The sequence below is a fragment of the Vipera berus genome (genome assembly GCF_964194415.1).
Source record: "Vipera berus genome assembly, chromosome: Z".
Taxonomy (NCBI): domain Eukaryota; kingdom Metazoa; phylum Chordata; class Lepidosauria; order Squamata; family Viperidae; genus Vipera; species Vipera berus.
In genome coordinates, this window is record NC_138205.1 from 38610805 (window position 1) to 38633132 (window position 22328).

General features: G+C 39.7%; 1 protein-coding gene across 1 annotated transcript in view; it reads right to left on the reverse strand.

Annotated features, from left to right (window-relative positions):
- SMARCD2 (SWI/SNF related BAF chromatin remodeling complex subunit D2) overlaps positions 1-22328 on the reverse strand; it is a 66180-nt gene that overhangs the window by 23297 nt on the left and 20555 nt on the right. Inside the window, exon 2 of the mRNA XM_081343479.1 lies at positions 13578-13765. Within this exon, the coding sequence (XP_081199605.1) occupies positions 13578-13765 (188 nt within the window). The remainder of the gene's footprint in view (positions 1-13577; positions 13766-22328) is intronic.

Below are 22328 nucleotides of genomic sequence, written 5' to 3' on the forward strand. Positions count from 1 at the left end.
GACACGTGAAGTGTTAATACCACTTTACAATGCCTTAGTAAGGCTACACTTGGAATAATGCATCCAGTTTTGGTCACCATGACGTAAAAGATGTTGAGACTCTAAAAAGAGTACAGAGAAGAGCAACAAAGATGATCAGGGGACTGGAGGATAAAACATATAGGGAACGGTTGCTGGAATTGGGTTGCATGAGCTATACTGGCTTCCATTTTTTCTTCTTTATGTAATTTAAGGAGCTGGTTATTACTGAGTTGGGTTATTATTATTTGCAGGATCACCTTGAGGTATCTACTATGCTACCAGATTGGACAGAGTAGGCATGCCTTCTAGTGGGACCTAGGACCTTTCCATGAACATTCCTTCTCTATGGAATACTCTTCCCTTTGAGATCAAGCAGGCTCCCACTCTATTAACCTTCCAGAAAGGTTTTATATAACTGTTGTGAGCCACCCAGAGTTGTAGCTCTAAGACAGAAAACCATACAAATCTTTCCAATGAATGTGCCTAAGTGTACTTCTTTTTTTAAACTCAATTTTAACGTAAATATAAAAACATTCATGTACAAAATGGGATGGGGAAAAGAAGGCAATCATTATTTCTTTTCCTCATGCATGTTAGAAATGGTATCCAAACGGTCGAAGTTTGATGCCGCAAAATACAGTAGATGACAGAGGATTGTGAGAGTACTAGTGCAGTATTCTGAAAAGCACAAGGAAAGTGTGGCTAGTCAGAAAATAAACCTGGAACATGGAGGAACAGGAAAGCATGTGCACTCAAAGGAGAGGTGCAAAGGGGCAGCTTGAGGTCTCTTCTTCCTTTGAATTCCAGCAAAAGAAGACAAATAGAAATGTAGGACTCAGATGTTTTTTTTTTATTTAAAAAGTTTTACAATACATTTTGACTTTAATCCCCCCCTCCCCCACCCACCCCCAACCCTCCCTCTCCCTCTCCCCCATTCCCTCCTCCCCCCCCCGACTTCCCAGAGCTAAATACAGGGTATAAAATCAAAAAACAAACATAAGCACCCCTATGTTATCAGCAATAAACTATTAATTCTATCTCCCTCTAGCTCATATAAAATGAATACAAACAATATTAATATTACAAATAAAGTAAAAAAGAAAAAGAGGAAAACAGAAAAAGAGCTTTACTCAGAATAGATTTTCTTAATCCCAGTCCTTATTCATATTAATTTCAAAAAAAAAGAAAAAAAAACCTTTCACCTACTATTTACATTCTCCAACCTTTCTCTAATTTCTAAACAAATTCTGTTACGCGCCAAAAGCGCCTATCTCTATTAACCTTAATAATCTTCAACCAAACTAAACTATGATCAAAAATAATTCTTACATGTATCACGCCAAATGTCTCGCAGTTCCAAATCATCCTTGAGTTCAAATAAAAAGAGTAAAAAAAAAGGTTTAAGCAGTCTGTAAGACAACTTGTTGTTAATTAGGAGCTTGCATACCCATTCTTAGTTCAACACATACTTTTAGTCCATAACCCTAATATACTTTTCTAACAAGCAAATAACATCAATCTTAAATTGTGTTAAATATTAAAAAAAAACTTTCTTTCTCCTCTATGATAAATTTAATCCATTGACATTCTAATTTAAAAATTTAATCACCAATCTTAACGCTCCAAAGCTTTTGGAGCACGTCTGTCATGACCCCAAAAACTTCTTTGGACCGCGCCCCTCCCACAGCTTCACTGTAAGTACACTTTGGAGATTCCATAACTTTCTGCTGGTCTTGCTCTTGCTCTCGTCTCGCTCTTCTTAGGGCGGCACGCGTCATCCTCTGGCCTCCTGCAACATCCGATGAAACTGTATCTTGATCCCCTCCAACACCATTGTCCTCTGTCTATCTGCAACATCTTGAAGCTTTCCCTCGCCGTATCCCTTTACAGCTTCCAAAAATGATAGGGGGGTTGCTTTTAACACATTGCTATAAAAATCACGTGCCTGGGCCACAGTAACCAGACGATGTCTTTTACCTTCATGCGTCACCACCAGTCCAACTGGAATCTCCCATCTAAACTTAATATCACATTTCTTAAGTTCCTATACAAGAAATGCAAAATCTTTCCTTCTCCTTAAAATCTTCGGAGGAATCTCTTTTAAAACCAAGACTTCTTGCTCAGCCACTACCAATTTAGTATCATAAGCAGCTTGAATGACTTCATCTCTAATTACTCTCTTTGTAAAATAGACCACCACATCTCTGGGTAACTTCCTCTGTCTTGCAATCCATGAATTTACACGAAAAATTTTGTCCATATTTCCCTCAATTTCAAATGCTGGCTGGCCCAATACCCCTTCCAGAGCCTCAGAAATCAGCTGCTTTAAATCTTCTTTACAATTCTCCTTTAAACCCCTGATTCTAATAGCATACTGCATCTGATGATACTGAACAAGGCTCAATTCTCCGTCCATTTTATCCCTTATATTTTCATTTTCTAATACCTTTGCTTCTAATATAGAGTTCTTTTGACTGAGATCCTTCACTTTTACATCCAGCTGTTGCACACATTCAGCTACAGATTCAATCATAGACAACATGTCCACCCTCATTGCTCTAAACTTCTCTTCCATCTTCTTCTCCAATTTCTCCATTTTCTCCTCCATTTTCTCCTCCAGCTTTTTCAACTTTTCATCCATCATGTCAGACATCAATTGTGAATGCTTTCCAAGAGCATCTTGTAAATCCTTAAGCGTCAATGCCGGAGGAGGTGCAGGAGGAAGCAAAGCTTGCAATGAGGTCTGTTGCACCAGGGAAGACCCCGCACTCCGAAGAGCTTTAGAAGTTTTAGCCGCCATCTTCCCCCACTTTCACTTATTGCGCACTTTCACTTTAAAGCTATAAAATCCATTGAGCTAGAGAGTAAAGATAAGAGTCCACATCACCTTGACCTCCTGTACCGCTCTGCCTGCATCTTGACAATCAAAAGTATTTCCTTTTGGCAGGGGTGGTTGCTAACGCCTGGCTCTGCTCCATAAATCCCGGAGCAGGGGCGCTGCGCAGCTCGGAGCAACCCAGGCTTCGGGGGGGCTCAATCCTTCAGCCGCCCAAACTCTCAGCTCAGGCGGCCCCGGAGAGCTCAACCCCTACCTGGGGCCTCACCCCCTCCTCTTCTCCTGAGGAGGGGGCTTCAAATCCATCTAAACAGCTGATCGGCACTGTTTACGATGGAAAAACACAGCTGCGGAGCGGGCAGCCCGAAAACGGCTGTCTTCGGCGTCGCGTCGCCACCTGAAGTCGAGGACTCAGATGTTTTTGTCTCCTTCCTAGAGCAGTGAGTAAAAAGACTGGAAACACTTGAGTGGAGCGACTGGTTCTCCTTCAGTCACTACAAATGTAGCCTCTAATGTTTTTGGGATGCTAAAATAGCTATATACTACTAAAACTCTATTTATTTGATGGTTTGTAACCTTCAATAGGGCAAAACAGTGCAACGTTGGGCAACAATTTTAAAATCAACATACCTCAAATGGGCTAACTTACAGAATCCGGGACCTATGGCTCCTGTAGGATTAATATTTGGTAAAGTTGTGGCAGCTTCAGTACTGCTGTACTGTCAGAGTCATCCACAGAGACTGTGTAATAGATTTAAAAGAGCAATATAGCAGTAGCTATATTGCGGAAGGGAACCCTTAGATTTCTTTTTCTGAAATATTTTAAAAACCCAACACATTTGAGTTCTAAATCATCTGAGGACACCTTAAATCTTTTATTTACTTAAATACAGTCACATTTATAGATGATAAAAGTGTTCTGTCCAATAAATTTAGATGCATATGTTTTATGTATCCAAAGATTCAAAGAGAAGACTAAAGTTTGATATTAATCAGAGAAAGGAAGAAAGCAAGTTGTTGTGTAAGTCAAGTAATTATTCTGAATAATAATGAAATGTTATAAAGTACCAAATGATTTAATGTAGGTATAATATAAATTAATGCATAGAATATATTTATCTATAATAAATATATGGATAATAAATAAAAGGGACAAAATAACACACTTTAGAGCTATAGTGTAGGAAATGAGATTCTCCCTAAAACAGATCAATTTCATCTCAGACTTATCATAGAAGGAAAAAATATAGCAACTTAAACTGAATAATGATTTCCAACATTTGAAAATGAGAACTAGTAAGTCAACAGTTTTCTACTGATTTACACCTTTATTTTCTCTCTGCAGAATTTGGCCTCTGAAATCTCAGTGCCAGATGTTTACAGCTGCTCAGTTCTCTATATAACATCACCTTTGGATCAAGCTGGAGAAGAGGAAATTGCCAAGAAACTGAATGTCATTTGCAAACCATTTGCTTTTAAAAACAGCTGGTAAAATGAGGCCAAGCAGAGTCTTTTGATGGGCCAGAAATATTTTTGAGAAAAGAACAACCCACAGCTGAATTCAGTAGAAACAGCTTACATAATTAGAATAAGAAATAAACTTGAAAGGAGTAAATGAAGGATAGAAATCTATATTAAATGAGGTGAGGAAGAATGAATTACAACTTCACCTTAACATTGTATGAAACTCTCTAAAAATGTAATCTATAAGCCCAAACGTGAATTTAAAACAATATGTGTTTCTCCACTACTGTTCAATTCTGCATAATCAAACAAATGTTGCATTAAAGCATAAAGTAAAGAATTTTAACAGTTGGACAAAACTTGATATCTATCTCACCTTTATTGACAACTATACTTTCAACTCTAAGGCAGCAAAGTATCTTAAAATCTTCTCCCTAAACTTCTATATAGCATTTACACTTTATAACATTTTATCTAATTATAAATATTTTAGGACTGTGATAAATATTATATTAGATACCTTCTGGATATACAAGGCCTATTTAAACATTCCTAATTACTAACTTTTGTAACTTAACCAGTAAGACCAAGTTTACAGCTTGGTAGACAGGTGGAATACGGTTGAGCTTAGTTTTCTCTCACAGTTTATTGTATATGATATTTGATTCCTCCTTATATTTTGGCTTGTGATTAAAGTTTCATCTATCTACTTTTTTTTTAGAAATTGAAAAAAGTATCTGATTTCCCTAAAAATGGTACAGCCCTGAATTTAAGACAATCCCAGAAAGAAATTATTAGCACAATCAAATTATTTTCAATGCCCAGTTTCCCAAATTCTTCCAACTAATCAGTGCATATGACATACTTCTATAAGTGTATAAACATGCCTATCATAAGCTCCTCTCCAAAACAGTACAGGAACAAAAGAAAAAAATAGGCATTTATATTAATAATTTTTCATTAAAATAAACTGCTTACAGATCATCCTTGATTTACAATAGTTTATTTAGAGATTGTTCGAAGTTACAATGGCACTAATAAAAGTGACTTATGATTGTTTTTCACACTTACAACTGTTGCAGCATCCCATGGTCACTTGATCAAAATTCAGATGCTTTTTTTTTAATTGAAAAGTTTTAGAATACATTTTAAAAACATAAACTAGCATGATTTGGTATGCTTTTGAAAAGACCTTTTTTGTCTTTCTGTGTGTCCAGGACACCTTTCCAATCTCCCATCAAAATACACGATTTAGAATCCCATTGAATTATCTTACTATGTAAAACTTTATAAAATTCTCCTTGCTGTTGATTAGGAGCATATAATCCAACCAAAAGTATTTTCTTGCCTTCTATTAAAAGTTCAATTATAATATATCTTCCTTGTTTATCTGTTTCAATTAAATTAGCTGTTAAATTCTTCTTCACATAAATGACTACCGTATTTTCCGGCATATAAGACGACTGGGCGTATAAGACGACCCCCTACTTTTCCTGTTAAATTATAGGGTTTGGGCTATACTCGCCGTATAAGACTACCCCACTGCATACAAAGTCTGCTAGGATTGGGTGGGTCAGCTCTCCCTCCCTCCCTGCCTGCCCAGCCCTCCCTGTCTCCAAGACGCAATTTTTTAAAAAAAAATCCCATTTATATCCCGCCCTTCTCCAAAGACTCAGGGCAGCTTACAATCTAAAGCACAAATCAATGTGCTTAGCAACGTACAAAGTACACTTCCGGCATCCAGAGCCTGCCTGCGTTTCTTTAACCTCCACATGCTTCCGACTCTCGACAACTTCAGCGTTGTAAACCTTGCTGCTGTTAGTATCCTGGGTGACTCTTCTCCAAACCCCCTCTACCCCAACCCGGGTGAAAACGCTAACGTGCTCCCAGTGTGTGCCTATCCCTCTCCAACCAACTGCCCCCCCATCTGTATCTGGCTCCAGCGGGCTCCTCCACATGTCCCAGGGCTGCCCTCCAGCAGTCCCCGGCTCCGGTCCATCTGACACCGACGGAAAACAGCCGGCCCTTGCCTCCAGCGCACAGGCTATAGAATGCAGTCCTGGCACAGGTCCGTCGGCAGGCAAGGGAACAGCTAGCATGTTTTGTAGTGCCCAGGCTCCCTGTATGGCAAGGCAGACTGGGCTGTCCTCCTGAGTGCCTGTGGGGTCCTCAGCAAAGCCCTGTGATGCAGGCGCGTGCAAACGCCGTGAAGCAGCTGGTCTTCGGGTTTGCAGAGCCAGGAACCGGTGATCAGCTGATAGTCAGGCTTGCTGATTATGGGCGACCTCCTCCCTTGTTTGTCGGAGCGCCAGGTCATGGAGCGAGCCGTGTGCAGTGGGGGGGGGGGTGAGTAGGTGAAGCAGGGCTTGTTTTTGGAACGAGACCCCCTGTGTAGTGTCGGGCCCGCAGGGCTCGACAACAGACAGCAATTTTGTGATTCTCTCCCCCTTCCTCCCTCATCAATGAGCTGCCGAGGTTGCCTGCGTGTGTGTATGTGTGGAGGGGTGTTGCCTCTGGTTTTTCCTGTAACATCGGACAATAAAACCGCCCCTAACCCTAACACCCGGCGTATAAGACAACCCCCGAATTTTGAGAAGGTTTTCATGGGTTAAAAAGTCGTCTTATACACCGGAAAATACGGTACTCCATTTTTCTTATCTGGAGCAGACGCACTAAACTGTATACCCAATCTATAGTTTATCAGATATTTTTAACAACTGCACGAATATGCGTTTCTTGTAAACAAATAACATCATTTTTAAATTGTTTCAAATACTGAAAAACATTCTCTCTTGTGCAGGGAATTTAATCCATTAACATTCCAGGTTAGAAACTTTGTCGCCATCTTTTGCGACCTGAAGCTTTCGGAGCGCCTCTTGCAAAACCACCTGGACCTGCCTCTTCAGTCTCGCTCCTCCCACAGCTTCACTTTAAGTAAATTCTTGAGATTTGATTGCAGCTTTTTGTTGTTCTTGTTCTTGTCTCATTCGTCTAATTGCAGCCTTTGTCATGCTTTGTTCTTTAACCTCTTCTGTCGACGTGTGGGGCTGCTCAACTTCTACAATTAGCTGAGATTCTTTAACCATCTGCGAAGTAACTCCTTCATCTCCTTGTTTAGTCTCCACTTGAGTCTGACGCTCTCCTTCCTTCCTTCCTTTCTTTGAATTCTGGTAATGGCGGAGGACCTGCCTTCAATATGTTAGAATAAAAATCTTGTGCCTTCAAAACTGTATTAAGACAATATCTCGTGCCAGCATAATTCACCACCAAGCCTACTGGTATCTCCCATCTAAACTGAAGCTGCCGTTTCTTTAATTCATCTGCCAAAAAAGCAAATTCTTTTCTTTTCCTTAAAATTCTTGGAGGAATCTCTTTCAGAAGTAAAACTTCTTGCTCAGCAACTTTAAATCTATTATTATAAAAGGCTTGGATAATCACATTTCTGATCGATCTCTTTGTAAAATAGACCATTACATCTCTAGGTAATTTTCTTTGCCTGGCAATCCAAGAATTAACATGAAATATTTTGTCTATATCCCCCATAATATCTTCTGCTTGACGCTCCAAGATCGGTTCGAGGGCTTGTGCCAATAACTCTTTCAAATTTTCCTTTGGGTCCTCTTTCAATCCTCTAATCCTCAAAGCAAACTCCATATCTCTATATTGTATCATAACTACATCATCCTCAATCGTTTCCATCTTATTTTCAGCTTCCAACATTTTAACATCCAATCTCAAATTATTTTGATTCAACTCTTCCACACGATCATCCAGGCGCTCAATGCAGACTGCAAGCCCCTGAAATGCAGCCAAAATGTCTGCTCTTATTTCAGTATTCTTCTCCTCAATAAGTTCAGCTATCGACCATGGTATCCTACTGCGGCGTCTCAGGGGGTTGGGAGTGGGAGGCACCGTTTTACGGTGGTTCTCCTCCTATCTCCTGGGCCGTTCGCAGTCTGTGTTGACGGGAGGGCAGAGATCCGCCCCGAGGCCTCTCATTTGTGGAGTTCCTCAGGGGTCGGTTCTCTCGCCCCTCCTGTTCAACATCTATATGAAGCCGCTGGGTGAGATCATTCGTGGTTTCGGGGTGGGGTATCATCAGTACGCTGATGATACCCAACTTTTTCTTTCCACCCCGAACCAACCCAGCGATGCCCTCGCCGTGATGTCCCAGTGCCTGGAGGCGGTCCAGGTCTGGATGGGGAGAAACAGGCTTCGTCTTAATCCCGCCAAGACTGAGTGGCTGTGCATATCGGCATCTCGGGTTAACCAGACTATTCCATCTCTAACGATGGGGGGTGAGGTGTTACCCCCCGTTGATAGGGCTCGCAACTTGGGCGTCCTCCTGGACTCACGACTCAATTTTGAAGACCATATAGGAGCCGTGACCAGGGGGGCTTTTGCCCAGGTTCGCCTGGTGCACCAGTTGCGACCCTATCTGGACCGAGATGCCCTACGCACAGTCACTCATGCGCTCGTGACCTCCTGTTTAGACTACTGCAACGCTCTCTACATGGGGCTGCCCTTGAGGACCACTCGGAGGCTTCAGCTGGTGCAAAATGTGGCCGTGCGAGTTGTGATGGGGGTCTCCCGATACTCCCATGTAACACCTCTACTCCGCGAGCTGCATTGGCTTCCGGTTCCCCTCCGGGTGAGATTCAAGGTGCTGGTAATGACCTATAAAGCCCTACATGGCTTGGGTCCGGGATATCTGAGGGAACACCTGCTGCCGGCATCAAGTTCCCTTCGTCCAGTGCGCTCCCACAGGGAGGGTCTTCTCAGGGTGCCACCGGTAAGAGATTGCCGGTGGACGACACCCAGGGATAGGGCCTTCTCAGTGGGGGCGCCTGCCCTTTGGAACCAGCTGCCAGTGGAGCTGAGGACTGCCTCTGACCTCCGTTCATTCCGCCGGGACCTGAAGACCTGGCTCTTCGAGCTCTCTGGCCTAGGCTGAGGATTAATTTTATTTTAACTGGGGTTTTATTTATACAGGGACAAATGTAATTTTTTTTAAAACTTGTTTTTAACTTTTGTATCTGGTTTTTAATTACCCTGTAAACCGCCCTGAGTCCTTCGGGAAAGGGCGGTATATAAATGTAATAAAATAAATAAATAAATAAATAAATAAATAAATAAATAAATAAATAAATAAATATTTGCTGGGATTGTATTTTTAAAGCATCTTGTAAATCTTTTAATGTTAATGTGGGTGCGGGTACCACAGGAGGAGGCATCAAAGCCTGTAATGAGGAATGCTGAACTGGTGAAGCACCAGCACTTCTAGGAACAGAAGCTTTGGTTGATTTAGAAGCCATCTTAACACCCAGTTAATTTCCGTTGCGCACTTTCACTTTCCACACCACTTGCAACTTTTTCTTTCAAAGTAAACCAGAGTTAACGTTCAAATACTTGCTGTTTCAATATTCTCCTGCACAGCTCTGCCTGCATCCAAGTAATCCAAAGTTAATTGTTGATTGCACGGATGGTTGCAGCGTCCTGCTCCACTCCAAAGCCTTGGAGCAGAGGAGTCCCCAAGTCCAGAGCAAATTCAGGCTTCAGGGGGGCTCTCACCCTTCAACCCCCAGAATTTAAACTCTGGGGGTCTAGGGGAGCTCTACCCCTACCTGAACGCTCACCCTCCCCTCTTCTCCCGAGGAGAGGGTTTCCGAGATGCAAAACAGCTGATCATCGCTGTTTTAGTGGTTCCACGGAAAGCAACGGGGCTGACGGCCGAAACGGCCATCGACAGAGCCTTGCCACCCGGAAGTCCAAAATTCAGATGTTTTTTATTCATATTTATGGCAGTTGCAGTGTCCTGGAGTCATGTGATCAACCTTTTGCAACCTTCTGACAAGCAAAATCAATGGGGAAGCTAGATTAACTTAACAATCTTGTTACTGACTTAACAACTATTCATGTACAACTATGGCAAGGTTGTAAAATGGGGAAAATTCACTTAACTATCTTGCTTAGCAACAGAAATTTTGGGTTCAAATGTCCATGCACAGAAAGGGAAAAAAAAGAAGCAGAACAGAGGAAATAAGGAAAAAAGGCATCTCACTTAATAGGGGAAGAAAAGAGAAAAAAAACTTGGTAGAGATAAGGGCAGTAGGTAGTTAAGGAAAGTTTGCTTGTCTGACCACATAGTGTGAATGAAAGGAACTAAAGTTGCAGATTCACTGATCAAGTGAATAGTTGCTAGGTGGCAGTTGCATTCCCTCAAGAAACACCTCCAACTTAACTAGCACTCTTAAAAAGAGAGGCAGTTCATTGCCTATGAACTAAGAATAGAAGAATAAAGAAGAATAACGGAATTTTGTGACTCAATGGGTCAAGCCCTGACTTTCCACTTTCATCAATTAAGCATAAAATTCAACTTAGGGCTGACTTGAGGAACCAGAATAGTTATATTTTAGATAATTCAAATTTATTAATAGTAACGGGTGGGAAGAGGATGCTTTTTAGTTTATTACACAGTCAAATGTGTAAATATCTGCTTGTTCAGTATGTATAGTATATGACTAGAACAATGAACTCTTGGTTGTCAAGGTCCAATTAAGGCAGTTGAGTTGGGTATGTTTAGAGACAGAGAGCATGTAGACAAAATCTTCCAGGATGTGACAACTTAATCTCCTTTCCGAGATAATACTTTCTTTGTTCTCAAGGAGATCAGGGATGACATATTTTCAAGGATGAAGGAAATGTTCCTGTAGATGGACCGCATCCTTGAGTAGTAGACCCATGCGTCCTTGTACAGAAAATATTCCTCAAAGGGGGGCAGGGGAGACAATTCAATCATTAGAAACATAAAAGACTAGTAGACTTATATTCAGAAATGTTCAAAGTAACATATTACCATATGGAGCACCAGTCATTAAGTAAGTTGAAAGCTAAACCCTTCATTCCAGGCATCCACCTATACTTGTCCAAGTCCAGTTTACTGTATTTTATGAAGAACAATTAATATCTTTTTCTTGATATGGTCAGAAAGGGAAATAAACCTAGTGAAATACACAAATTACTCTCCATACGTTGTCCTACATTAAAGGTGGTAGTCCTCTGCCTCCCGTCCAAAAAGCTACTTATGACTTGGTTTCAAAGTTACAGATGATGTCACACCCCACAGTCCCATGCAGAACATTTGGGAAAATTTGCCCTTATGATTAACCATAAAAATGCTGCATGCTCCACTGTGTTGTAACTTGAGGACTACATTAAATCTAGTAACTGGAGAAGATTAGAGCTAAGGCATTGAGGCAATGCAAATTAAGTTAGCATACATTTTTGCTGACAAAGTCTAAAAGAATGCGTAACTAGAAGGAAGATCCTTTTGTCCTGAAGGATCAATGTAAACCCTGGATTAATGGCAACGAGCCTCTAAATACCATTATAGTCTCCATCTCCTGCTTTGTAGTATCCCAGAAGTACCTTACTGGTTACTGTAAGAAACAAGATGTGAATTAAAATGGACTTGATCTAGCCTAACAGAGCTATTCCAATGCCCTAAAACAGAGAGAAGCTTCGTATAGGCATTACAAAAGGATTACATTCATCAGGCAAGCAGCCCCTCCCAAGCAGCAGTACTGTCTGCTGCTATTCGCATCTCCACCCATTTCCTTGTTTTCAACAATATTGTCTATTCTTCTCAGTAAATGCATTTAAGTACTTTACTAACCAAGCCAACAAAGCTTTATTTATTGATCAGTTAAGGCCAGTAAGGTACTGCAAACTAGCCAGGCAATTCTTTCATGTTACTGGAGAGGATGGGCTGTTTTGGGGAAGTGGATCGTTTTAAGTTTTTTTAAGGGTTCAACTAAAAATTATCATCTTTGAATCATCAGAGAAGGTAGCATGAGGATCACATTAATACTTTGAATCATTCCATTTCCACTAACTTAAGAGGTTGAGAAAGCCTGGTAAGTATTTTTGATTCTGGCTAACTGAAAACAGAACTTGAACGGATTCAATCTCTTTTTTGGCTTACCACAGCAACAAGATCTCCAACAGTCCCTCCCCTGTTGTGTTGGGAATTTGCAGCTAAACAAAGCATCCTGACAAAAGTTATGCTTCCAGAGACACAGATAATTTTCACAACATGCCATAAAACAATTCTAAATCTTGTGGAATACCTTAACTAAATGATTTAACATAAGTAAAACAAACAAACAAATGCAGTCTCTTGATAATAGAAAAATCCATTAAGGTCTAGTTCTCACTGCAATAGTAAATCTAAGTGAGCTACTTTACCTTCAGGCAACAGGTGAATATTCCTTCACATCTCTCTCCATTTTAAAACTTAGACAGAAAAACAGGAAACACTAGGCTTGAACCTGATAGCTGTGGTTTTAAATTGTAGAAATTTTAATATGGCAATTATGCTCAGAAATGCTGCAAATATTAGTTAATTCTTAACAGAAATATGCTAATTAACTGTTAATATTTTCATTAACGAATCATATATTTTATGGGATGTAGTTTAAAGTTACGCAGTAATAGAGCAGCTTCTGATAACATTCAGACACCCAGTAGTCTCATCCCATCTCATCAGCATGTATGACTGAAGCAAGGGAGATCTTTAAGATGGAAGAGGTAGTCAAAGAAAGAATAGTAGCTAAAACTTTTTCTATCTTTATAAATATCATACATTTCAAGTTTCATATACAGAAGATTAAAAAGTAAAACAATGTATAGCTGTCTTTTCTAGTCTTTTATTCATACATTTATTCAAAATGTATGTTTTTTTATCAAATGTACACAATCATAAAAGACTCTTGTGTTCTAATAAACAGAACACAAAAATAAACAGAATGTAGAGCTTATTGGTGATCCTTGGTAATCAGGACCAAAATTTTCATCGTAAATCAATGTGATTATAAAGGGAAATATTGTGTGTATCTAACTGCTTAGTAAAGCAATCCCAGCACTCCCCGGATATCATTATTAAGCATATCACTGTGGATCATTTTCATATGACCATGTCTCCAACTTCCTGCAGGCTTCCCCTTTTATGTGGGGGAAGGTTGCAAATTGTCATCATGTCACACAGGACACTGCAATAATCTGAAATCTGGGCCAGTTGCTGAACACCCACATCATAATCATGTGACTGAGGGGGCACAGTGACAGCTGGAACTTTGAAGATATTCATAAATAATAATTGTTCAGTGCTGTCCTAATTTCAAATAATTGCTGAATGAGTGGTCATTAATTCATGGTCAACTGTGCAACAAACATTCCACCTATTGCACATTCTTACCCTCGCCTTTGTGTAAGTGCTGAAGGCGGCTGTGCCTGAGGAACAAGTAGACGCTTTCGGAAGGGATCCATCAGGGATGGTGGCATTCCAGGTCTCATGGAAGAGGCTGTACCATACGGAGAACCTGAAGGGGATCCCACTTGTAATCCTGCCATAGGCATCCTTCCACTAGGCAGCATTCCAGGGCGCTGGTGTAAAAGAAAAAAAAATGGGCATTTTACAAAACTGGGCCCTGCAACTCTCAAGAATTCATTGGAAGCTTAAAAGACATATTATCAGACAAAGTTTGATAAAAGTATGGAATGTTATAAAGTGAATAGTAGTAACCCAAGAATTTCATCCTGGTTTCTCCCTTCAAATGCTTTTCATGCTGGACAGAATTAAAGCAAAATTACGTATGCAGATTAACATAATAAATTACATACGCAGATTAAAAACAGAAACAATTACTCAGTAAAGACTGAAATATACGTACAATGGTAACAGTGTAATAAAAAAAACCCATGCATTATAAACACTCATATAAAATCAGTATAATATGCATACATCTCTTATTTAGAAGTCATAACAAAGAAAAAATGGAATGACAAAATGGAAGTAAAATTTCCAAGAAACAGTCATAATGCAACAATGGAAGGAACTACTGACTAAATCTACATTTACATCAAATTATAGCTTAAAGGAAAATTAAGTTGGAGTTCTTTACCATCTATACTGGTATTCTTCATCATCATCATCATCATTCCAGCCATTGTCTATCCACTGCATGTTTCCAACCATCATTCTACATTTTTCCAACTAATACAACCTTGAACTTTCTTTTGCCAATTGGGCCCACAATACTTGCTGATGTCATTGATCCATCTTGTTTTAGGTCTCTTCTTATCAAGTGGAATCCATCTATGATTGCCTTAGTCCACCTACCATCAGTTTCTCTTGCTATGTGACCATTTCCATTTCAATACTTTTACTCTCTTGATATCATATACATTCATTTGTTCTCTAATTCATGTGCAGATCTTTCTATCTTGTCTTGTGATGCTGAGCATGTATCTGTCTATGGTTCTTTGCGCCACTCATAGCTTTTGTGTTATTGTGAGGTTTCTGTCCATGTTTCATTGGCATATGTTAGAACTGGTAGCACATATTATTGGAAAACTTTTCTCTTCAGGCATAGGAGATGGTTGTTTGAATGGTCATTATACTGTAGAGTCTACTTTATACATGGTAAACAACTGCATCAATAATATTTAGGATAGACAAATCATATTACTATTATTATTATCAGAGTGGATTTGATTTAAATCAAGTTATTATGATTCCTCACCAGCCAGTGGATCCGGCAGCCAAATCTGAGGACTCAGATGAGGAGGAGGAGCCTGGAGTGACATTGGAGCCTGAGGAAGGTACTGAGGAGCACCAAGACTCAGTCAGACGAGGAGCCCGGCCCCTCTACTCACGCTCGGGCAGAGACACAGCAGTTTTGGAAGCTCGAGTTGGGCGACAATGAGGAACAGGTGGGGCCAATCCCGGATGTGCAGATGCGCAGAGAGGAGAGGTGAGCAAGACAGAGGCAGTGGGGCAGCTCCAGAGGCAAAAGAAAAGTCATTAAGAAGCCACGCCCTGGCTGGACTATAAAAGGGGGAGGTGTGAGAAGTGCTGGTTGCCAAAGGCAACCATTCACCCTGCAGCTTTGTGTTTTTTTGATTGGGTTGTTTGCCTCCGAAGTCTTGGACATTGAGTCAGGTGTGTAAAAATAAAAAGGGGTTTGTTTTTCTTGTGGGTCCTGCCTGGTTCCATGAAGAGAGGTTTTTCCTCGTGAGTAAAGCGGTTGAACAAGTACTTGCATAGGCTGCACAGAACACAAGTCAATTTAAATCACGACTTAAATCATGATTTAAATTACTAGTAAAAAGGCTTGATTTAAATCAATTCGCAGCGGCTCCTCATCTGACCCGGTGTTGACTCACCAACAGTCCCATTCACTTTAATGGGACAGCTGCTGATGTGGCAGTGACACAACAAGTTAAGGGATGTGCCGCCACAATGAGGCAAGGCAGGTGGGGGAGGGGGGAGCTGACCCACACACCACACACCTACTTCAGCCAGGCCTTTTCTTGCTTGGCGATCTTCCCTTTCACACTCCTCCCGAGCCAGACTACCATGCTACAGAGGATGGTGGGATAGGCCCAGTCCCCCTTTGCCGTTTCGGAGTCAGGGGGGAGTGACGGCAAAAGGCTCCGCTGCCATTGTGCGCCACTGGAGGGGCTTTCTTTGCGTTTTGCAAGAAGTTGGAAATTCTGACTGAACTATTTTTAGTCCTACAAACTCTGTTTCCCTGCAACAGGAGAGAAATGTGCCAGAGCTGAAAAGCAGGTTAGTGAAGAAATACTTTCAGGAAGAAAGAAGAGCTGGGTGGTGGTGCGCCAAACTCTACAGCAGTGCCAGGAGAAGCATCAGGAAACAGGGGTGCCATTTCCAGAAATGGAATGGCCTGGCTGGTGAGGCCCTGAAGTGAGCGGGTGCGGGGCGCGTAGGGCAGCGCTGCCCCCTCCTCTATCTGCCTCGCCTCATGGCAGCAGCACGATATGCCTCATGGCCTCCTGCCAAGAGTGGCCACAGCAGAAGTTGGCTGACAGCCACACGGGCACCTGCTGGACGGGGCTGTTGGTGCCACCACCGCAATGCGAGGCAGGTGTCACAAAAAATATTAAGACATCCCCAAAAATAAAACCTAATGCCTCTTTTGGAGGCAAAAATAATATAAGATCGGGTCTTACTTTTGGAGAAACAGGATAGTTGGAGAACTACTCATTCTTTTATTTAATTAAAACACTTAGAGCCTGGTACAGATGCATTTTTCTTCAAACAATCATACAGTTTGTAGTGTACATAGATTTGCAAAACAATGGGATAACAAAATATTCCTGAATTTTGTTTTATGATTTATCTCATGATTACTGTGAAATTGTGTGAATGCATCAATGCAGTGCATGTTATCTCAGCTTGCAAAGCATGGATGCATTGAATGAATTTACCAAAAATGTAAATATACAGCCTCATGCTACATAACTAAGCTCCATTAAATGCTGAATAAGATAAATTATTATTGCATCTCAAATAGAAAACTATAGACAGATTTTTAATCCCAAAGCATTTTATTAAAATAAATTTGATAAAAATAAAAAAATTCAGGGAGAAGGGCGGTATACAAATATTATTAAATTAAATTAAATTAATTAAAAATATCCATTTTTTTTCATTTTTTTAAAAAATCATCAATTATTATCCACCCTGGTTATTATTAATATTTAATCCCATCATACAAACACATACAAGTACAAACAAACACACATATACACTATCCAGGTGGTGAACATTCTTAATACTCCTATTTCCTATTTTCCACACAACAACAGCCCTATGAAGTAGATTGGGTTGACACAAAGTCATTCTGTTGGCTTTTGTATCTAACAGAAGCCTAGAACAAACAGTCTTCTAGTTTCTCAGCCAGTATCTTAATCACTACAGCAAACTTGCTCTTTAATTCCAAGACAATTCCAAGATGTAATTCCGAGACAAGATTTACTATATGTGATGGACATATAAAAGAATGCAAAAATATTTGAAAGACATATATAAAGTAATGCACAAGATCTTGAAATTTAAATGTGAAATGAAAGTACAACTTTTCTTACTAGATATCATCTCAGAAAAAAATCAATGAGAAATGTAATAATTCAATTAAATACTTACAGCAGAGAGAAAACTGGAAGAAAGATACAATCCCGACAATATCTCATTGGGAACATGAATAGGGTGAATACATAGCAATGGCAAAAACTAACAATGCACAGGTAGTCCTTACTTACTGGCCATTCAAAGTTACTGTGGTGGTGAAAAAATAACTTTATGATCCATTTATACCTTTGCATCCTCCTTCAGTCCTGTGACCTCCATAATGCTAGTACATGTTGTTCAGTGCCTGAGCTGTGGGGGGGGGGCTTCTTGCAGAGCACAGAGATTGGAGAGAAAGGGATTACAAGAAAGTAAGTTGTTTGCTAGTTAAAAGACATACTAAAGCAATGCAATTGCAGCAACAGCTCAGGGAACTGGGAACTACAGATGCACTATGCAAATAGCTTACACTACTTTCTTGAAATTTCTTTCTCCCGAATTTCTCTGCTGGGTAAAGAGTAGTGGGGAGGGGGATAAAAGCAAGTCATTTCTATAGGCAATCTCTCCTTTACCTGACTTTATCTTGCTGCTGTCATGATCACATTGCTCTCAATGTGTAGAAACAATGCTTATTCTCTTCACATCTGTCTCTCTCCAATCCCTCTGCTCTGGGGAAATGGGGTGGGGTTTAGAGAGAAAGGAAGCAATTTCCATAGGCAATCTCTCCTCTGTCTGACCCTTCCTCCCCATCCCACACTGTTATTCAGAGAGTTATCATCTCTGTTATAAATTATATGGAAATAATATAACCAATAATATAACCATGATTGATTATCATATTTTTCTTCTCTATTAATTTATTTAATCCTTCTGTAAAGCCATCACTAGATCTTCTGACCATGAATATCAAGTTTAAATATGTGCTGAACAATATTCTTTTTATCTATCTTGAATTTTCCACTATTCAATTTGATCAGATTCCAATATTATGAGAATTAAAAGCTACTTAATATTGTAGTATTATGAGAATAGCACTAGCACTTAAGACTTATATACCACTTCATAGTGCTTTACAGCCCTTTCTAAGTGGTTTGCAGAGTCAGCATATTGCCCCCAGCAAAATGAAAAGTTTCTCCCCAGCTAATTTAATAAATTGCAATATTATGACAATCAAAAACTTCTCCATGGCTGTTTAATAAATTATTTCATTCTCATATTACAATCTATGATCGAATTGAATATCATATATAGCAATGTAATTCTTGATTATATATCTTTCTTCCGTTCTCCAATTTACTATTTTTCCTGATTATCTTGTAAACATTCTCCACAATGGAGTTGTTCGTGCTTCTGCTCATTTTGGTTTAGCTTCTCTAAGCACTTGTGAGTTTTGCAATGGCCCTTCTAATGTGTACTCATTCCAAGGTTGGTCATGTGATAGCTTATATAACAGCTTTTTTATACTGACTCTTTTCCTAGTGATTTCTACTGTAAATGCCTTTTTCAAAACAGCTGCAATCATACCTAGATTACTTTCCTGATCAACCACTGCTACGGTATCTCATGTCTTATCAGAGTTTAATGAAGAGAAGGGTGAGGGGTGACATGATAGCAGTGTTCCAATATCTCAGGGGCTGCCACAAAGAAGAGGGAGCCAAGCTATTCTCCAAAGCACCTGAAAGCAGGACAAGAAGCAACGGATGGAAACTAGTCAAGGAGAGAAGCAACCTAGAACTAAGGAGAAACTTCCTGATAGTTAGAACTAACCAGTGGAACAACCTGCCTCCAGAAGCTGTGAATGCTCCAACACTGGAAGTTTTTAAGAAGAGACTGAACAGCCATTTGTCTGAAATGGTATAGGGTTTCCTGCCTGAGCAGGGGGTTCGACTAGATGACTTCCAAGGTCCCTTCCAACTACTTCTTCTTCTTCTTCTTCTTCTTCTTCTTCTTCTTCTTCTTCTTCTTCTTCTTCTTATTCTTATTATTATTATTATTATTATTATTATTATTATTATTATTATTATTATTATTATTATTATTAATTCTCTATTCCAATTCACTTCTCTATTTCTGTGTAGATAACGTTGCTTATGCTGAAACTCATTTATCATTCACTTCTGCAGTTCTTTTCTGTGCCTTTAGGTCTTAACTGTCATAAGTAATTTATATGCACATAAACACAAACACACATCTAAAAATTCCTCAGAAGGGAGAATTTTCTTCCATTACTAGAATCCTTTATAAAGAAAAGCTGCACTGTCAACATTTCTTCTCCGTATAAATTGTTGGAAGATGGATCTCTGACTAAACTAGATAATCTAGCTACTCCTATTTTGAATAGAGAACTGGCTGAGTAGCTCTGTCATTTTTACTCTACTTTCATTTCAATTTATTTATGTACTGGAGTGATTTATGAAACACTTAAGAGGCACTTGTTGGAGTATGTGTACACACATGCCTATGTCCTTGAATCTGCTTTAGAATACATTTCCCATGTCTCTCCCTCTATAATCTAAAAGATGTTCTTTTTGCCAAGTGGTTAACACAGCTGCCAAAGCAACCAAGCCAGCAGGGCAACATTTCAGTTTTCCCCAACAGGCCCAGGCACTGTCTCTGGTTTGATGCCACTCCCAAACAAAACACAAGCAAAAGGATTAAGCAACACTATACAAGTTCAACAGAGAAATGACTGCCCAGAGCACTTAATTATAAAAGAAGACAAAAATCAAAGGCATGAGAAAAGACTGGCACATACAAAAAAACTGAATGAAATCAATATATTGAAGTATAGGTAAAAGATACTTCACTGATTGGTGACTACATGGACATGTCCATGAAATTCTCTTGACAGGAATATGAAAATGGTTAGCCACTGACCTATTCAAAGTCTTATAAATTCACAATCTAGTCTACAACCCTAGTTTTTTTTTTATTTTCTTCCATCCAATTACTATCTAGGTCCAGCCCTGCCTAGTGCTTTTGAAGATCTGTCAAAGTTTCTGGTGCTACCACCTTCTGTGAATAAAGAAGCAAAAAATTAAAATACAGTAAAACACTGACATAGTTTTGAAAAGATGTCACAGAGGAAGAACTGCAAATTCTACTTTAGCAATGGATTCAAGTTTCATTGAGCTACTTTACTTGACTGAGCTACATACAAGCTAACTTCTAATGTCAGTTGTCTGTTCCTTCTATTTTCAATATGCAGAGCAGAGCCCTGAAAAAGTTTAGATAATTCATTTTTTCCACCATGACTCTTTGATCCTGCAGCAAGATCACCCTCTCAACCACCTCGTCTCAATATAAATAAAACACTGAACACAAAGCAGCACAAATTTCTCAATAACCTTATCACACATCATCACAATATATACTGGGCTCTACTAACATTCTGGCTCAGCACCTGAGGGAAAAACCAAGTCTTCAAGGCCCACCTGAAGATTAATAGGGTCAGGATTATCTTAATCTCAGGGCGATTAAGAAATTCCATTGGGCAGTCGTCATAGCAGAGAAGACACAACTCTTGGGTCTCAGAAGGCATACAGAGCATGCCCACTCTAGCATATTCATTTGTCACAAAACTGATTTCTTATAATGATATCCAGAAAAAGGTTATGTAACACTAGTAAGATAAATTATAAAGAGTCTTCTTTGAAGAACTTCCATGGCTGTATTCCTTAATGAGAACCTTACCTATTACCCAGTCCTTTCTTTTCTCCTTAATTATCTCATATATTCTCTGGGTCAGTGTTGGCTTTGACCGCAATTGACCTCAGAAGTTGATAGGAAAGGTAGGAAATAGGCTTCCGGTTTGCCAAGTCAGACGACATGGACGTCTGGAGGACGGCTCTCATCTTCCACATCCAGTTTCACATCGCTGGGGGGGGTCCTAAAAGGGCCGAAGAGCCACCTTGAAGGGGCGACCAAACAGAAGGGGCTTTTGCAGAAACGCGGGGAGCCACAACCCCATTAGTCCCTGCATTCCCTTTGTACCGGCGGACGAAAGACTGGCCATAGTAATATGGCCAGTTACTAGGCTGCAGACAGCCAAAGTCAAACTTACCATCTGGCAACATTAAAGCAGCATGGAAGAAATGGGGGTAAGATTCCTCTCTTATATCTTAATCTTCTTCTTTTCACCTAAACAAGCTGCCATGTGGAGAGGGAGGGGGGAACTCAACCCTCCCTTCAAAGAAGCGGCGAGCAAGCTCAGGGGTGTTTAAAAAAAACGTTGAAAAAAGAAATGGACTAAAAGAAAAGAATTTTCAAAGTACTTGGGGGGCACCCAGTGGCTAAACCTGAAATTGCAATCGGACTTTCTCTTTAAAAAAAATCAAGAAAATATTTAAGAAAAACAAGGTAAAATTAACCTTGAACACCAGATGTGAAACTTCACTATGGAAGAGTTTCAAAAACAAATCTATGTTATGTGGGAAATATCTTACCAAACTTATCAGTTCCTTTCTACAGCTGGTGATGAAATAAGAGCTTTTGGAAAAGAATTAGAAAGCATCTCGAAGAAACAAATTCAAACTGTGACTACAACTAATATTTTATTGGGACAGAACTTAACAGAAGAAATTGAACAATCAAATACATTGGCAGAAGAATTAAATATTCAACAAATATAGTCTTTTGAAGATTATAATGGAGAACAGATGGAAAAAAATCTATTCAGACCAGGACAACTATATCAAGAGGTGAAAATAATGAGAAGAGTCTTCAGAGAAGGGCGGGATATAAATGGGATTAAAATAAAAAATAAAAATAAAAATAAGATTTGGTGCTGTTAACAGACTCCTCAATCCTTCAAAAGTGGAGACCGGAGGGCCACTTCAATATGATATAACAACACAAGAATGCTTTGATGACCCTGAGGCAAAGAAGCGAAAAATAACATGGCAAAGGAAGAAAGCAAGAATAAGATTGAAGAAATATGGACATTCTTAAGAGGCCTGATATACATATTAAAATTGACAGGATTGTACTTGGATTACGAGAGATTGTTTTAATGAGTAGATAAAATATACTAATATATACTATATATAAAATATACTGAGGACCCAGACTGTT